Consider the following 17,977-nt stretch of genomic DNA (forward strand, 5'->3'; position numbering starts at 1 on the left):
GTTGTTGTGCTGTATATAGGTTAGTTCCGACTACCGGAAGTTAAGGTAGGACTATTTTTTTGCGACCACCCGGCGTTTCTTGATGACGTAGTTTGTAGGCGGCTAATTCTGTCTATTGTGTTTATCTTGAGCCCACCACAGTTGTCTCGTGAATGGATAAAGCATTGGCGTTAAAGACTCTTACCCCCGTTTGGACATGGACTGGAACACATCTTAAATATTAGTCAGCTGTGCACAAATGCAAAAATGAACAAAGGGTGGCTGGAGCTCGAGAGTGATCCAGGTGAGAAATGTCGACAGACAACACAGCTAACTAACGTTAGCTACCACTTAAAGCCAGATGGACAGTTTAGCTTCCTGAGCAGCTCGAATTATTACGCTTAGAAATAAACTTTAATGCCAAACAAGATTAAAACACCGTTAAATAGAGTTTTGGTGTGTATTGTGTTGTGCAAGTAGATTTTATGCGAGTAAACAAGGTCGAAATATCAGAGAGACCAACGTTATCCGCAGAAATTATACAGTGGGCTTTCATTTGCGGTGTTTTCTATGTTAGTTAATCAACCCTAAATAAAACGTTTTATCATTTCAGGACTGTTCACTTTGCTGGTGGAAGATTTTGGTGAGTAGCTTATACACAGAAGCTAAACCTCTGTCAGTGTTGCAGTGTGAATAGCAATACATCCAACCCCTGAGTGTGGGGATAATAAAGCCAATTGTTTTTGTGCGTGTCTCTATTCTGTAGGTGTCAAAGGTGTCCAAGTAGAGGAAATATATGACCTCCAAAGCAAATGTCAAAGGTATGTAACTTGTAACCACTCAGGTCAAACCTAGTCTGTGTGGTGAGCAATAATTAAATAAATAACCTGGCAGGTATGCCTGGAAGCGACCTACAAGCTCATGTCTAATTAAAACAACCCTCTTTTTCTTGCGCCTTGTTGGACTATAGCAACAAAATGTGAAAAGTGTCGTTGACATGTGATGTTCTTTCTTAGTCCGGTCTATGGCTTCATCTTCCTGTTCAAGTGGATTGAGGAGCGCCGTTCCAGGAGGAAAGTTAACACTTTGGTGGATGAGACCTCTGTCATCGATGAGGAAATTGTAAATGATATGTTCTTTGCTCATCAGGTAAGTGTTTATGTGATCATAGATGTGGGCAGTTATTGTAGTTTATGCTGTGATGTTAAGTTTTGCATTAGTGAGCAACTGATCTATATTTGAAGTTCTATCCTATAGCAGATTTCTTATGAGCTGTCACATTATAAATATTAGTAATAATGTAAATAGGAAGCTTGTGAGGAAATTTCATTCATTGTGAAAATATAAATTGGGACTAAATAGCTGTTTAACAGCACATTAGATAATTGTTTTAGTTTTGTGACAAAACCATCACAAATGGCACTCATAACTTATCAGGCCTCAAAGTCTTTCAAGACAATTCCTATCTTATTTAGACTTTAAGTCATGTATCGAGTATTGATTTTATAAATTGTAGGAATTTGTGAAAAGGGAAAATTGCGGTACTTCTAACCAGCAAATGTTTTCACAATATATAATGTATATTGTATAAAATCAACATGCATACCATAATATCAATAACAATTCTGCTATTATTAACAGATATAGTAATAGTAACTATTATTAATCAGCTGAAGGTTTCAGCACAGTACTTCAATACAAGAAATGTCTTAATCTCAAGAGACTGCCACAGAAGGAGGGGACCTTGTCAAAGTAGACGTCATAATACATTTAGCTGCTTCCAGCCCTTCAAAATCCTGACCTGCCTATTCACAACCTGCAGTGATGCACAAAGCAACATAATTAATAAAATGCAAATTCTAACCTGGACTTGTGTTGTTGCTGTAATTTTAACATCTAGCTGATACCAAATTCATGTGCCACCCACGCTTTGTTGAGTGTGCTTCTGAACTGCAGCGGCGTTGAGCTCGGCACCACTCTCAGTCGCATGAAGGCTTTCACAAAAGGCTTTAGTCCAGAGGTAAGATGCCTGTCTGTTATTTTGAGTGGAATTTAATAGTGTGCTTTTTTTATTCACAGTTTTCGTTTGAGAATGATATCTTTTCATTATTTATCAACAGTCACCTTCTTGGTCTCACTTAGTCATATGTGCAGTCTCTCTCTAAATCTAACTCTCTTGATTTAATGCCTTTTTCAGAGTAAAGGTTACGCAATAGGAAACGCCCCAGAGCTTGCAAGAGCACATAACAGCCATGCCAGGTATTTAACAGTCAGTGGTTCCGTTTTAAATGTCCAGGTGTCTCTGATTCTGTGGAGAGAGGGGAAAAATCCACTGTGATTGGTCTACCGTACTGTGGGATATGTGATGCTTTGTGCATTCATCAGTTTCTCAAACTCTCTTTCCGTGTTTCTATGGAGACCGGAGCCCAGGCACCTGCCGGAGAAACAGAATGGGATCAGTGCGGTGCGGACCATGGAAGCCTTCCACTTTGTCAGCTATGTGCCCATCAAAGACCGGCTTTTTGAGCTTGATGGACTCAAGGCTTACCCCATTGACCATGGTACGGCTACACACTGACGTAGAGTCTTGCTCTTGTCACACTGATTTGTAGCATTTAGATTGCCATGCTGCCACAGAAAAAGCCTTAGAGGGAATGCATATGTTGAAAATAGGTTTCATTGCATTAATGCATTTAGTGTAGTTCTGTTAAATGCTGCTGTTGTTAAACGTGCACACACACACACGCTACTCAAATAAATAAAGGATAATATTTCGCTCTGTTTTAGGGCCCTGGGGAGAGGAGGAGGAATGGACTGATAAAGCTCGGCGGGTTATCATGGAGAGGATTGGCCTGGCCACTGCTGGGTGAGTCCTGAGCCAGTTGGCTCAAACTGTGGTGGTTCACCTCCTACACACACACACACACACACACACACACACACACACACACACACACACACACACACACACCCTCAAGGCTTCATTCTCATGCTGCTTCTCTGCTCTTTCTCAGTGAGCCGTACCATGACATTCGCTTCAACCTGATGGCAGTGGTGCCTGACCGCAGGATGAAGTATGAGTCCAAACTGGAAATTCTAAAGAGGAATCGGCAGACTGTTCTGGAGGGTCTGCAGAAGGTCAGGAAATGCTGGAAGTTTCCTCACAGGCCCATTACAGTGCCACAGCTCCTTCAGTGACAGAACAGTTGGTCATGTTGTCTGTGGCTGTTGCAGTGCAAAGCCTCAAAATGGAAGTTCGTCAGCTGACACATGGACACATAGTGTGATTAGATGACAGACTTATGTGAGCAAGAGAGATTAGGATATTGAGATCATAGTAAAATGGAACATATTTTAACTTTGAATGGGGGAAAAAAAACCCAGAATAAAAATGGATTCACTGTTACTGTTGTCTTCAGATGATCCGGCTCACTCAGCCCGAGCTTGTCCATGACAAGAAGCAACAGGACTCTTCCACTCCTGATGATGGCACCACTGCATTAAAGAAAGAGGCAAATGTGGTGCCAGTTACATCACAGGGGACAGATCAGGCTTCTTCAGGTACTTTAGTTGCCTTTATTTCTCCAGTCTTTGTTGAAATATATCTTGTAAGTTTTATAGTGGGTTATCATAAACATTTAACTGAAATACTCTCAACTCTTGTTTAAGATTCAGTGGATGAGCCAGGAGCTCAGTCTAAGGATGCACCCAGCCCCTCGGCAAACACAAAGGTCATGGGCAAACCACCAGTCCCCACAGGAGGTGCCCAGCAAGTCACTAGTCCCAACCCCATTGTTCAACGCCTGCCTGCCTTCCTGGACAACCACAACTATGCCAAGTCTCCAATGCAGGTAAGAGGAGAAGTAAAGTGTATAGGTTCTGGTTCAGAAAGGTCTATTGTTGTATCCAGTGTGTGTGTTCAGCACTTTCTTCACCAATTTCCAATAAAGGCAGAGAATCTTCACATTTAAAAAGAAAGAAAAGTTTTTGCATACTGCTTTAATGTTTGTAATGTTGTTGTTGTTTAAAATGATTTCAGCAATTAATCATCAAAATTGTTGCCAGTTAATTTCCTCTTGAATCCCTAATTGACTAAATGTTTCAGCTCTGGTTGTGGTCAGGACTTATAGTATTATTTAAAAATATTTATTAGACATTAGCCTCTGTGGCTTTCACATGTCACATCATTATAATATTTTTCAGCCAACAAACCACATGTACCAACATCAACACCAGAGCATGTAAACAATTCAGTATATCTTTAATTTAAAGGTGTCTTTCTTATATTATTTATCTGGGGCAGTTAAAATCCTGTTTTTTGGATAACACAAATTTTGTTTCCATTTTAAATAGATTTTAAGGGTTTACTGCAAACCAAGTTTGACATAAACAGGCTTTCTTTGCATTAGTTGGCTCAAGAAAAACCTAAAACCCCAATCAGAGATAATGGGTATCACGACAGTGGTGAACATTCTTTGTTAAACCAGGTTTTCATCATCAGGCTCTTGACATTGGCATTTGACATTATTTGTGTCTTCTTCCACACAAAATGGACTGTTCGCGTGCTGCCGATTTCAGCCAGAACAGATTGTTATAATGGAAAGTTATGAAGTCTGAAAAAAGCAACATATTTTTTTTCCTTTTTTCCAGTCGCTGTACTGTTGATTCCTCCTATTTATTTCTAACGTGACAGCTGTACATTCAAGATCTTAAACTTTAAACTTGATACATTTAAACTTGATATTCAAGAAGTGCATTTAGGATATGTGGAAATCACTTTAGTTTTTCCAAATCAAAGTGAAATTAATTTTGTTTTTTGAATATTATCAAACAACATAATGATAATTATTAATATTATAACAGACTTATCAAGTTTCTATTCTGTGCTCTATTAACTGCAATACCAGCCGCGTAAAACAGAGTCAGCTGCAAATCAGTACCAGCAAGCATAAAAACATAAGTATGCATTTTCTGCATCACCAACTGAATGCATGTGGGTTCCTTTGGCAACGCGACACATACAGTTTGTGCTACTACTGTAACTGCAGGAGTTTGTTACTAATAAACGGCTCAACAGGTTTGCACATTTAACGTATTCCCTAATCTAATAACCTGCATCACTCCATAGAGAATATTCTCAGGAATAGAAAGAGTGGCGCTTTTTACGTCCGCTTTAAATTCGAATCTCTGAACACAACTCCTTCAGAGCAGGTTAGGTGTGCAGCACAACATAGCATGGTGATCTAGCACAAGTTGGCCACCTTCGTGACATGGAAGACTCTGGTTTTTGAATCAGCATACCTCGCTAATTAATTAATTTCGCTTCATAGTACATTTGATACCTTTGATCTGTCTAGTTGTGTCAAGAAGCCCTTTTTATGCAGCCCTTTACACCCTTATACCTACCCTCACACATTTGCTAAAACAAAGTCAGGCGTTACATTGAGAGTAATATGGAAACACTAATATTGTACTTTTCTTGCAACCATGAAAGATCATACATTGCCCTCTGAACGTCTCAGATCTGACTTTGCGACAGCTCACTGTGCGTGTTATTTCTCTCTTTCTCTTTGCTTGTCCTCTCTGTCTTTCTTCCTCTCAGTCGCTCTCTCTCTTGCACATTAGATTTATAGATTTATGCCACCTTACACCTTTTTTATAAGGTGGCACTATTCAGAAAATGCAAACCACATACAATACTGTAAAACTGATATGAAGAGGATTTTAGTTTACATGTCTGCTCTGTTCCTGTTTTAAGGCAGCTCAACTTTTATCTCTAGTGACCCAGAAAAACATTCAGTGGAGGGTTTATTAAAGATGTCTGATTTACAGGAAGAGGAGGACCTTGCTGCTGGAGTTGGTCGATCTCGAATGACGGGGCCTCCCCAGACCCAATACTCCGATGATGAAGATGACTATGAGGATGATGAGGAGGAAGTGACTGGTTCTGCAGGCGCATCTAACAGGTATATAAGAGGTGTATATAGGTCTATTTAATAGGTCTAATTTCTTCTTATGTGTGTGGTTATGACCTGACTGAAGGAGGCTAAAGTTCTTTGAATTACTGCTTTTTGTGTTTTGTTATGTTTCACACTTGCTGTCTTTTTAGATATAGACGGAAGGCAAGTCTGCGCACACGAACTGGACGGGTAGGGACTGGAATGGAGAGCCAGATTGCCCTCACCGTATTGGCTGAGAAGCTGAAGAAGGAGGCTCAAAGGAAAGATGCCTTGAACACACCCCTTTCTGTACGCACAGAAGGGCGCACCGGTGGCATTTGTATCACATCTGCTTCCCAGCCTTCCCCCACACCCAGCAACGAAAGCACCGACACCGCCTCCGAGATTGGCAGCGCCTTCAACTCCCCGCTGCGCTCACCCGCGCGCTCCCAGGCCGCCACGCGCCCGTCCAGTCCGGTTGCATCCCATCTGTCTCGTGTGCTGTTTGGAGAGGATGAGCTGCTGAGGCTAGACTCGAGACATAACCGTGCTGTGCGAGAGCTGGGTCCCTCTGTCAGCGTGGCCTTGTTACACCTGAAAGAGGATGGAGTCATCTGCGCTCTCCCTCCATCTGGTGAGTACAAGAGAATTGTAACTGTCGTCCATGTTATTTACAAAGGCAGTTTAAAAGCCTCTGCTGAAGTAAGCATTTGAGTCAGTCACTTGGTATTTAGAGTACAGTCAGAGCATATTAATCATGTTAGACAGTAGAAGTAAACAGTTTGGGGTGACCTTAATGAGAAGAACACGCACTGCTTTTAATAACAAATTGTCTGCGTCTGGCTACTTATGATAGATTGCTTCTTTATCTGTTGCCTGTTCAGTAGATTTGGCCGCTGATGGCACAAAGCAGCCTTGTACCTCTGAGAACGCAAAAGACAAAGAGCAAGCACGCCTCGAAGCAGGAGAGAAGGAAAGAGTGAACGAGGGACCATCTGTGGAGGTGAAAGAAGAGGAGAGCAAAGATGGAGCTGAGGTGAGACCTAGCAAGGAAAAGCCCAGCACTGTGGAAACTGCGGCAGATAGCAAGCCCCCTGGGGAAAAGTACACTCCCAAAGTAAGTCTTAGAATTTCCTAGTGTCATACGCATGTACCTTGCAATGCTTGTCAGCCTGCCAACATTTTTTTACAACACAGTACTCTAGTACTGTACACCGAGCAGTTATCTTATTCTGTTTCTTGCAGGAGCTGCTTGCACTGCTCAAGTGTGTAGAGGCTGACATAGCCAATTATGAGGTGTACCTAAAGGAGGAAGTAGAAAAGAGAAAGAAATACAAAGTAAGTTTTATTTACCTGGAACCAATCCAATATATTGTTGTTTTTTTTTATTGACTTTTAATCAAAATGCTCTCATTTGTTCAGATTGATGATCAGAGGAGGACTCATAATTACGATGAGTTCATCTGTACCTTTATATCAATGCTGGCCCAAGAAGGTAAATCTCATCATCTAAAAGGTCTTTTTTTGCCCTCCTTTACCCTTTCATCAAAACCACATTTGAACCTTAACCTTAACCTTAAGTTCCACTTAAATTCCCGGGCTCTCTGTGGTGGATCATTTGTGTCCATCATTAATGTCACACACAGTTTGGTCATAATTTTTGTACATGTCAAGACAAATAACAAATAATTTATTTCAAACAGAGGTTCTGGCTGTTAACACTTAAAATAGATCCACCAAATCTGAAATAAATACAGAGCCACATTTTTACTCTTAACCACCTTCACACACAAAAACACAAGGTTTGACATTGTCACACGCCCTTCCATATCCCTCCTTTAAAACAAGAAAGAAAAGACTAACCAGGCATATACAGGAACGTAGTTACCTGCTAATCTGTTGTTTTGTTGGTATTTTTCTTTTATAATTTCTTTGCTCCTTAATTAATTCTGACTGCATGTGTCCTTCAGGCATGTTGGCCAGCCTTGTGGAGCAAAACATTTCTGTGCGTCGTCGGCAGGGAGTGAGTATCGGCCGCTTGCACAAACAGAGGAAGCCTGACCGCAGGAAACGCTCTCGACCTTACAAAGCCAAGCGCCAGTAATTACAAACAATCATAACTTCTGTGAGTAACTTACTCCTGTGAGCAGTGAGCAGTCACCGCAGAAAAAAAGAAACTGAAGCACTCCTCAAACTCTCATAAAGGCAGTTTTGTATAATATTTTAGTGAGAGCCTCCTCTTATTCGTGAAATTGACCATAGTTCTTTTATCATTTATGTGTATATATATGTACTACCGTTTTAATCTCAAGGTAAATGTTCCTCTTTCTTGTGCTACTACTATTGACAGTTTGTAAATATGAACAAAGACATGTCCCCAAAAGTGATGCGCCTGAATATATTTTTCATCTCTCAAAGTATTCATTCTTATGGAAAGAACCTCTGTCCAGTTGTGTGGTCAGTACAGTTTAGTGTGCCACTAAATATAGAATTTGGTAACATTTAAGTCAATATTTCCTCAACTGTATCCTTTGCTGATGTTTTTATGGTGCCAATGAAGTGTTGAATGTTTTGACAAACAAGGCCATGTGTTTTATTCATCCATTTCAGTTATCTGTTCACTGTAATTCATTATACAGCATGTTTTAATCACATTCTTTACGGACAATTTTAAACTCAAGAAGTTGTGATCCATCAAGTTTCTTTCTTTCCATTTGCGTGTCTTTAGCTGAAGGTCTCTTGCTGTGTGTGTATGTATCTTGAGGTCCTGCAAATGGAAAAACAAGCTCCTGTGTTACTTTTGTACCTGAAATGGATCTCAAAGTGAGTGAATATTGAGTCGGATGTGTGCCCTTGTGTGTTTTGTACATATGTATCTGTTACTTGGCTCACCTGTTCACTGAGTTCTGTTGCTCTTTGTGCTTGCCAATTTATTCTTCAATAAAGTCAATGAGAATATTTTGCTATAATCCAGATTGCTCTTTTGGTGGGCATTTAAAATAAAGCTCTACAATGGTTGATCCAGGATAACAGTGTTTTAACAATTGCAATGAATAGATTGGTATAGCGTTCCACCTCAGTATGACAACATGTTTACAAATGCTAATCCCAAAAATTCTTTTATCTTAGTAGGTTCATCAGATTAGGTTTATTTTCTTAGATGTATTAGATAACAGTAAGTGTTATATTGTAGTGACAATTGGTGTACACTAGGGAGAGCAATCATTCAGAGACCAGTAGGACCATCTCAGAATAGTAACCTTTTCGATGTTGTGAGGAGAGCCTTTCACAGTGAAGTGGACTTTGGATTTTCTGCAGAAGGAAGTTGTTGCACCATGGCTGTGATGTGCACGTGTATTCAGATGAACATGTAGTATTCCTAGTGTTTTAGTATTAGCGTTTTGCATTGGCCAGAGCAATCCTTATTTTCATCTGCAACATTTTTTGTTATATTTCATTTGTAGTAAAATACTGTCCAGCTGCAGTTTATTACTTTGCTGAATGAAATAACCCACATTAATTTGATGATTAGTTTTTACATTTTTAACTTACCACTAGATATACTATATAGATATAGAGATTGTGATGAGTAAAATAAAAAATCTTAACGTGAATTTCTGATCCATTTTTCCAGGTGTTTGGGTGGTTTGCATTTTCTTTTCTTTTGACACTGTCAGTTTTTACCTTACAAAATGTTTGAGCACAGGTATGATCTTATAATAACGCCACTGGCAGAGTAGTAAAGTACACCCAGTATCCTATGTGGTAGCTAAAAGCAAATACCCCTCACCCACACATCTTTTGTGAAGCAGATGTTTGAGTGAAATGTAACCATACTGTATTGGTATTTCACTACTCTTTGCTTGTTATTTGTATAAGAGGCCCAGACCAAGATCTCCAGTTGGCTTCATCATAACTTATAACGTGAATGGGGAACATAATATGCTATCTATAACCACATTCAGGAGTTCCATGTAGGCATTTTTACTCTGTCTCAGACCATTTGAAAAAACATGTTTCCAATGTTGACTTTGTCGCTTGTCTGGAATTCTTTATTGGTAGTCATCTCATATTTAGATGAATTCGTATGCATAGTCCATCAAACTCCAGTGAGAATAAAATTATTGTCATTATGAATGAATCAATCTTCATTTTTCTCTATTAGTTGATTAATTGCTTGGTATTCACTATGTCAGAAAATAGTGATAAAAAACACCCATAATTCCCATCATTTCCCAAAGCCTTACACCTGGCAGATTCAAACTGCTCATGTTGTCAATTTAACAGTCCAAACCCCAAAAGTATGTAGTTAAATGTCACAAAAGACTAAAGAAAGCAGAAAATATTTACATTTCAGGAGCTGAAACAAGGAATCTTTGGCGAATTATCGATTCAAAAGTGGTTAATTTTCTGTCGTTTGACAAATTAATTAAACGACAAGGAGATCGTTTCAGCTCTAGAGAATGTTGTGATTAAATGATCTGTAGCCTATGCCCAGACAGCCTAACAGTGGACCTCTTGTAGGCAGATAAAAACTTGGCACGAAGATGTGTGATGTCTCCGGACCATCATTCAGCTAAAGAAACTATAGGTTTATGCGGGAGAGACGTGAAGCGAGTCAGGGAGTTCTCTGTGGTCGCCAGTCATGTGCCACAGAGGGATCAGAGGTATATTTGCGTGGTGACTTGAGTCAACCGACCGCTGTGAACGCGCACGTACGAGCCACTCAAGTTCCCACCCATTGCGTCAGCGCGCTCCCTCACCCTCCCCGTCAGCGCGCGTGCTCCGTGTGGGATGCTGAATTGTAGGTGATGATGGCGGAAGGGGAGCAACGCTGAGTTTCATCTGACAGCTGTACAACCATCTCCGACACCGTTTCTCTCCGTCGAGACCTTTCCCGAGGCGATGGGGAACGAAGCCAGCATGGAAGGGGAGGGACAGGCGGGGCAGCCCGGCTCCGCTGTCCCTGCAGCGGCGGCTCCGGCTTCCATTTCAGCACCACCGGACTCTGGACAGCTCATCAAGCCGAGCAATGGAGCGCCAGCCGGAGGAAGTGGGGCTGGACCCGGGCCGGGGATTAACAGGTAGCCGCGATAGCTTAGGGCGCTTCTCCGCCAAACGCGGAGGAAACACGGCAGCGTGGCGTGTACCGTACATCTGTACGGTGTGGAGTGGATATATAGGCTCAACCGCGTAGATAGACTTGAATGGGTGCTTAATTATTTATTTAATATCCATGTCAACACAATTCACCACCCCGTTTGAGAGCAATTTCTGCTTCTTCTTGGCAGCACCACCCCGTTACTCACCCTCAATTTGGGTCGAAGTCAAATTCAGTATGCAACGCTTACGACGTAGAATCAATAATACGCAAAGCTTTCAAACGCTTCAACAGGGATTTCTACGCCCGTTTTAACGGTGTCTGTCCCGAGGCGTCCGTAGCTAAGCATCATGAATGAACGAGCGACATTTTCCCCCTCGTAGTGAGGCAGTGCCAAGTAAATATGAATACTCAGGGGTGGATCTCACAGATATTAATGCCCCCATAGCTTCAGGTGATAAATAAATTAGACTGTATCTCACGTTGAAGGGCCCCGTCGGTTTCATTACAGGTTGATTTCCTGAACATGCTTCGACATGAATGCCCGTAAATACAAAGTCATTCCGAGAAATCACCGTCCTCCCCGTGAGCCTGTATCCTGATGACAGGGTTGTGTAGGATGACAGTGCTACCATCAGACGTAGCCAACGTCGTTGTGAGCACAGGGCCATAACGCAAATGTGCCATAGCTGTCTTCACGTATCAGACCTCAGTCCAAATCAATATGCAGCTAGTGGAAATTGTTTTTCACCACCGTCAACTGCACTGAAAATGGTTCATTTCCTCTGACACTGAGCACAGACACATTAATTCAATATTTCCAGTTACATATGAAAAACAATTTGTTGTCCTATAAACAAGGCGAAATAGGCTGTAATTTTAGCCTTTTCCAACATTCAGCCCTGATCATTAGGGTTTAATCACAGGTGGGTCTGTGTTGTCTGTGTGGGAGGGATTACCCTTCCAAATAAGATCTGATATTGCCTTAATTACATAGTTCAACAGTTGTAGACCTGAATAAGCACAAGCAAAGGGCACAGCTGCATCTTGGATTTGCCTCACCAGCTTACAGTGTCTCTTTGAGAACACGTATAGATTTATTTGTGCTACAAACCTTCGTTTTAAGGAATCTGTCTTTTGTCATTGACCAATTGCTTGGTTTTTATCATCATCACACATGGTGATTGTAATGTTGAGCAGTAAACATGTTCAGCCACTGTAACTAGAAAATCACCCACCTTTAATAATGTTTAGTCCTCTCCATGTTTCTATTTGTGGGGATAAAAAGCACTCACTCTTTGTCCTGTATGTTCAATGTGGTGCAGGTTTAAAAGCCCATAGCTCCCTTGTAACCGCATGATTCTTTTATGTCTTGATTTCTCTCTGGTATCCACCCTGAGGTGTCTCATAAGGCGATGGCGAGTGCTGAGAGACTGAGAGAGAGCGGCGGTGAGAGAGAGACAGTATATCATATGGCTGCTTGTAATGGTTTTCTTAAGATCACGGCCCTACATTCAGTCTGAATCTTTGCCTTAAAATACTCTTCCACTAGGAAGTTGTGAGAGTGTAAGAAACAAAGAGACGGTGGCTGGGTTGAGACTGTAGATAGGAGACTTTCATCTTAATTAAAATGAGTTGCAGCATTTTATGCCTATTAATGTGAATGGGGAACATATTATGCTATATATAACCATATTCAGGATTTCCATATAGGCATTTTTGCTCTGTCACTCACCATATTATATTTTATTAATCACAGTCAAAGAGCTAAATCTGAGCCCATACAGGAATCCATGACTGTATGGGTGTCACACGACCCTTCAGCTTCACGAAGTACCTCAATGGTTGTTTTCTTCTCTAATCATAACAGCTTTGAGTAAGTGTACAGTCATCCGGACCTGATGGCCATAACTGACAAGCATTCAGAAGGAGAAATTAAACTGCCTGGTATTTCCAATGTGTGCAACTAAGGGCTCAATGTGCTGCTGCTATATTCTCATCTCATTGTTTTCTGTTTAGCAGCTGAATGAATGAAGATTCGTTGTATCATGTAACAGCATATGTTGTATTGCACTGAGAGCTACATGATTCAGTCTGGCCAACATATGCCATTGATATGGGGTCTTTTCACAGAATATAAATCAATATAAATCAAATTTCCATTACAAACCCAATCAAAGCAGTTCGTAAAAAAAAACACCATTAAAATAATGGATATAGTCATGTTCTAAGACACAGTGTGCCCTCATAATTAATTTACCTTCAGCAATGAAAGCACCGTTCTCTATGTAGCCTACACATACTAAATGGTTATCACAACTCAAACAAATAATGCAAAAGCAGTTATTATTATTTATGAGACCATGACAGCCGTAGGATACAGAAAATGAACGGCTACCCATGAGACAATGGTAGTGCAGCGTTGGTCAGATATAAGGATATCAGGCATCAAAGCTCATGAAAGCTTATTTAGTCCCCTTTTGTACTTTTTTCTATGCTTGTTATGTGCATTGGCTTCACTGGTAAACAGCAGGATTTTCCCCCCAATAGCATAAAAAGGCTCTAAATTATTCAACAAATGCTTGCATTGAACATTTGTACATTATTCGCACTATAGGTGAGTAAGCTTGCATAACCAGTACAACATGCTTCCTCAGTGCGTTTTTTAATTATTTTTTTTATTATCTCAGACTGTAGACAGTCCATCTCAAATATACTGGGACTAAACCATGGCATGTATTCTGACAGAACAGACAGTGGTTTAATCAGAGTGGGCCTCTTACATGACATTAGAGTCAAAGAGCTAAACATCTCATTTTCTGAATATAATATATACCTGACAATCTTTGAAAAACTCAGAAGGTTGTGTAACAACACTTAAAGACTCTTTTAGACATTTGTCAAAAAAAAAAATTGTGATTGTGTTACCTTATCCTGGATGCCATAAATTACATATGCCCTAGCTCTTTTTGTAAAACATAAGCAAAATATTAAGAAATATCAATATATCAATATAACTAATTATAATTTACAAATGTGTGTGTGTTTTACAAATTAAGCAAGGACCTATGTCATTCTGACTACCTTGTTTTGATTAGGAAAAAGAGGCGCAACATGCAAAACTGATAAGAATATTCTGGGTTTTTCAAAGATCGCCAAGTATTAATTTTTAGCTCTGTGATTTTAACGTATTGGTAATACATGAGAGGCACAAACTGCGGATATGGTGCACCCTGTCACACAATATAGCTGTAACACACACTAGCCTTTTCTTATGTGACTCACTGTGGGTGGGAGATTTAAAATTTCAGCACTACAGCTCCAACATGATGGGGAATATATTTTTTCTACAGTGAGCTCTCCTTCATCCATGTCTCGGCTGCTCATCAATTACTTTTTGAGGGTTTGCCAAGCTTGTCTGACACTAAATGATGAAATGTCTGCAAATAGGGAAAATAAGAAGTGCTGTGGCCTATAACACTGGTATCCACCAATAATTAGTTTAATGAATATTGTAACAGTCTTAACTTGGGTCTATTTGTCGCAGCCTCTGTCACAGTTTTGGCTAATTGAATTTTGGGTCTGATCCCTTATCATTTTATATGAATGAATGCAGCGCAAAGTAGCTGTTTGCTGCTGAGATTTCTGATAGATAACAACATCAACCAAAAACTACTTGAAATAATGCCTTTGTCATCATTTTTACAATAATCACTTAAATGTATGTCAACTCCCATTTGTTCCACTTTAACCTTGATAATAAGATATTCTAAAAAGCACTTCAACACAGCAAACCACTTGTTTAACAGTAAAGATGCCCAGCAGCCACAGCATAACGGAAATTAAATGCTGTATAATTATAAAGTTGAAAGTATTTCCCTTTGGGGACAAAATAATTACCTTTTTCAATTTTCTACTATAAAGTTAGTGGTCACTGACATTCCTGAAACTTGGTGAAACAGTAGTGCTAGACCTATGTCAATAAGCAGAAATTTCACAGTTGATTTATGCTGCACTTGATGCCTTTACAAACAACTGATTGAACATTTGAACATGTTCAAGTCCGATGCATCCACAACCTTTCTGGTTTGATCTTTAAATATTCCCAAATGGACAGCATGAGATAGGTTTCACTATGAAGCTTGAGCTTCCCAGTTTCATTTCCAATCGACAGACGAATAAATCAATGAGAAACATGTAGAATCTCCATCATACAGATACTGATACAGATCTGCTCTGTCGGGCTGAAATTAAGTATCCGTCTTATCAGATCATTTATTTTTGTTCCAAGGGACATATTAAGTCAGATGTCAATGTGAGGCAACTTGGTATTGAAGGATAATAGATGTGTACATATTTTATTTGTAAAGTGCCCATATGTTAATTGTTTACTGGCAATTATTTTTATTGTTCAGAAAACCCTTTCAAAGTAATGTAATGGGCCGGCACACTGTCAGCCAATACTTTGATTTATGTTCTCAGAATTGGTATTGCCAGTTACAATGTGGTATTGGTGCAACACTGCTGGAGGAAACTAGAGAAATGGGCACTCTTGGCTGCTGAGATGTTATTGAACTTTGATGCTTTCCTTATTCTGTATTCAAACGGACATCAAAAATTACATTTTGGTCAGACTTGTTGTGTCAGGAGCTCTGTTGCTTGGACACATTAGTGGCCCTTAACATACTGCGTGTTATGCAAAAAAACTTTATTAAAGCTGGTATTCATGTAGTTTTTAAAATGACCAAATTGTTATAATTATATCCATCTGTGTGATAGAGTATCTTGCACATTTGCTCTGGTTGGAGGCACGCTCCATACTCTGCCATTAAGAAATGTTGATTGGCATGTCTGGTCCGATTTATCCTGTCTGACAGTGCTAATAAAGTCTGTTCAAAACATGATGTCCACTGTGTGCTTGTTAGCACACAACTGGATTATATACACTATCTTTTAAAGGAATAGTTGGACTCATTCGCTTTCTTGCCTTGAGTTAGATTAAGGGAGAACAATATCACTCTCTTGTCTGTACCAGCAGCCAGTTAGCTTAGATTAACATAAAGACTGACAAGGGAGGGAAACTGCTTTCCTGGCTCTGTCCAGAGGTAACAAAATCAACCAACCACCACCTCTAAGACCACCGTGTGTAAAAAATTACAAGTTATGGTTTTACAGTGTGTTATATTTTGTACCTTTCTGAAGTCTTGTCGTTAGCACGTGTTTGGCAGGCAACCACCGAAGACTTAAGAGATGCTGATAGGTGAATTTTGTTAGCTTCGGACAGAGACAGGCTAGCTGTTCCCCCTGTTCCCAGTCTTTGTGCTAAGCTAAGCTAACCAGCTGCTAGCTGCAGCTTCATGTTTACTAGATCTATCAGATTGGCCCGATCTTCTAATCTAACTCTAAGGAAGTACAGAATAAATGTATTTCCCAAAATGTTGAACTATTCCTTTAAGTGACCCTGGGATACTGTCACATGTATAATTGAGGCTATGTAAAAAAGCAAACTCTCCTTATGATAGGAAGTTTCACAGGGAGCTCCCGTTACAAACGATTGACAGCTCACAAACTCTTCACCATCCACTTTGTGATGAAGCTAGCAATTTGTAGTGCTTTAGACACAAAGCCACAAGTTGTTCTCGGTGGACTGCCACTTGCTGATGGAGGAGAATATCTAAAGAAATCTTTTGAAAAGGTGTCTTGCAGTTTTAACTTCCTTTTTCTCATTAAGCCATGCCTGAGGCTTTGCATAAGAGACTCAAACTGTGACACCAGGTAGATTTAGACCTCAGTTGTCCAATGTGTCTGTAGCTTTAGCAATATCCTCAAAGTTCCAGTTTAGGCTCAAACTGTGTGATTGAGACTGGTGGTCAGCACACTGTCAGGACTGTGTTGAATTTCAGATGTAACAGTCTAGTAATGGTTTGAACAGTGCAGGTTTTTCCTGATGGACTTGCTACGGTGAACACTGGACTTCTGTGGAGAGTGGAACAAGGTTAGAGTTGTGCAGCTGCTCAAGTCATCAGCTGTGAATTGCTAACATGTTCTATTTAAATTCCTTTATTCCTCCCTTTATCTCCACTTTTCGCTCACTGTGGATGCACAGCTGTTGCTGAGACTGTCTTTGAAGATGACGTGCATGACAAAAAAAAGGTCTAAGTTGTTGTGACACTGGAAATCCACCATTCCTTTTAAACTATTGACGCTAATGCCCAAGGGCCCGCATGAGCAAGAAAACCAAAAGTTTACAGTACTGTTGTCTGAAACACTACCTTTGTTCCAGCCTAAACAGAACAGCTTCAAAGGCTGAAAATAAGCCACAAGCAGCACTTCACAGAAACTGATAGAGGCAATATAAAATATTCAACATATGCCTCTCTGTTGGCCAACGTTTTGAGTAGTCTGATATCACACTATGAACAACAGTAAAATCTTTTAATGGCATGTGGACCTAGTGCATTTCACAGCTGAAAATTTACCACTCAAGAGGAAGCACTGCTCCTTTTGAAATTAAGTAGAGATTACTGGTATGAGCCCTGCGATGGATTGGCGACCTGTCCTGAGTACCCTGCCTTTCGCCCGATGTCAGCTGGGATTGGCTCCAGCACCCTGCGACACTGTACGCAGGATAAGCGGTTGACGGATGGATGGATGGATGGATGGATGGATTACTGGTATGAAAACATTCTTGAGAAAAAATTAAATGCAGCTCATTTAAAATAAAAAAAGTACATATTGTGTTTGCAGTGCAGTGCTAACATATTGCGAGGTCTACAAACTAGGTGGATTTAATATCAAAAACAAAACAAACTCATTGATGTTCCCATGCTTATGTTCCCTTGATCACTAACTCCATCGTTCCCTTACTCATTTTTACTCACTATTCTTCTCTCATCAAATACCCCAAAACGTTGCTGTGGTTACATTTTACAGTGAGTGTTAGGGCTGATGTAAATGC

The 17,977-nt window shown here is 40.2% G+C and overlaps 2 protein-coding genes across 4 annotated transcripts in view; both read left to right on the plus strand.

Annotated features, from left to right (window-relative positions):
- The first annotated feature begins 89 nt into the window (after nt 1–89).
- bap1 (BRCA1 associated protein-1 (ubiquitin carboxy-terminal hydrolase)) lies at nt 90–8,876 on the plus strand. 2 transcript variants are annotated; one of them, XM_038696745.1, is made up of 17 exons: nt 90–283; nt 593–622; nt 746–800; nt 996–1,128; nt 1,880–1,999; nt 2,177–2,238; nt 2,398–2,540; nt 2,767–2,845; nt 2,994–3,117; nt 3,399–3,540; nt 3,649–3,830; nt 5,812–5,945; nt 6,089–6,552; nt 6,803–7,035; nt 7,164–7,256; nt 7,341–7,413; nt 7,889–8,876. In XM_038696745.1, exons 1-17 carry the CDS (start codon nt 247–249, stop codon nt 8,020–8,022), a joined length of 2,238 nt encoding a protein of 745 aa, XP_038552673.1. In that variant the 5' UTR covers nt 90–246; the 3' UTR covers nt 8,023–8,876. The 2 variants fall into 2 exon arrangements, with proteins under 2 accessions (XP_038552673.1, XP_038552674.1); XM_038696746.1 differs by having other exon boundaries at nt 6,806–7,035.
- Nucleotides 8,877–9,022: 146 nt separating this feature from the next.
- Nucleotides 9,023–17,977, plus strand: part of bsnb (bassoon (presynaptic cytomatrix protein) b) — a 62,111-nt gene continuing 53,156 nt past the window's right edge. For both annotated transcript variants that reach the window (XM_038696742.1, XM_038696743.1), the window contains exon 1: nt 9,023–11,002. In XM_038696742.1, coding sequence (XP_038552670.1) covers nt 10,824–11,002 — 179 coding nt within the window. In that variant the 5' untranslated portion in view covers nt 9,023–10,823. The remainder of the gene's footprint in view (nt 11,003–17,977) is intronic.

This window comes from Micropterus salmoides, unplaced genomic scaffold (assembly GCF_014851395.1).
Source record: "Micropterus salmoides isolate LMB-PRFRI ecotype aquatic unplaced genomic scaffold, ASM1485139v1 Ms_hic_scaffold_4, whole genome shotgun sequence".
NCBI classification, from domain to species: Eukaryota; Metazoa; Chordata; class Actinopteri; order Centrarchiformes; family Centrarchidae; genus Micropterus; species Micropterus salmoides.

Coding starts and splice junctions, on each gene's coding strand:
- bap1 (XM_038696745.1), top strand. CDS start 247: ATGAACAAAGGGTGGCTGGAGCTCGAGAGTGATCCAG. Junction 2,000..2,176: donor CAAAAGGCTTTAGTCCAGAG/GTAAGATGCCTG, acceptor TGCCTTTTTCAG/AGTAAAGGTTACGCAATAGG. Junction 5,946..6,088: donor TCTGCAGGCGCATCTAACAG/GTATATAAGAGG, acceptor CTGTCTTTTTAG/ATATAGACGGAAGGCAAGTC.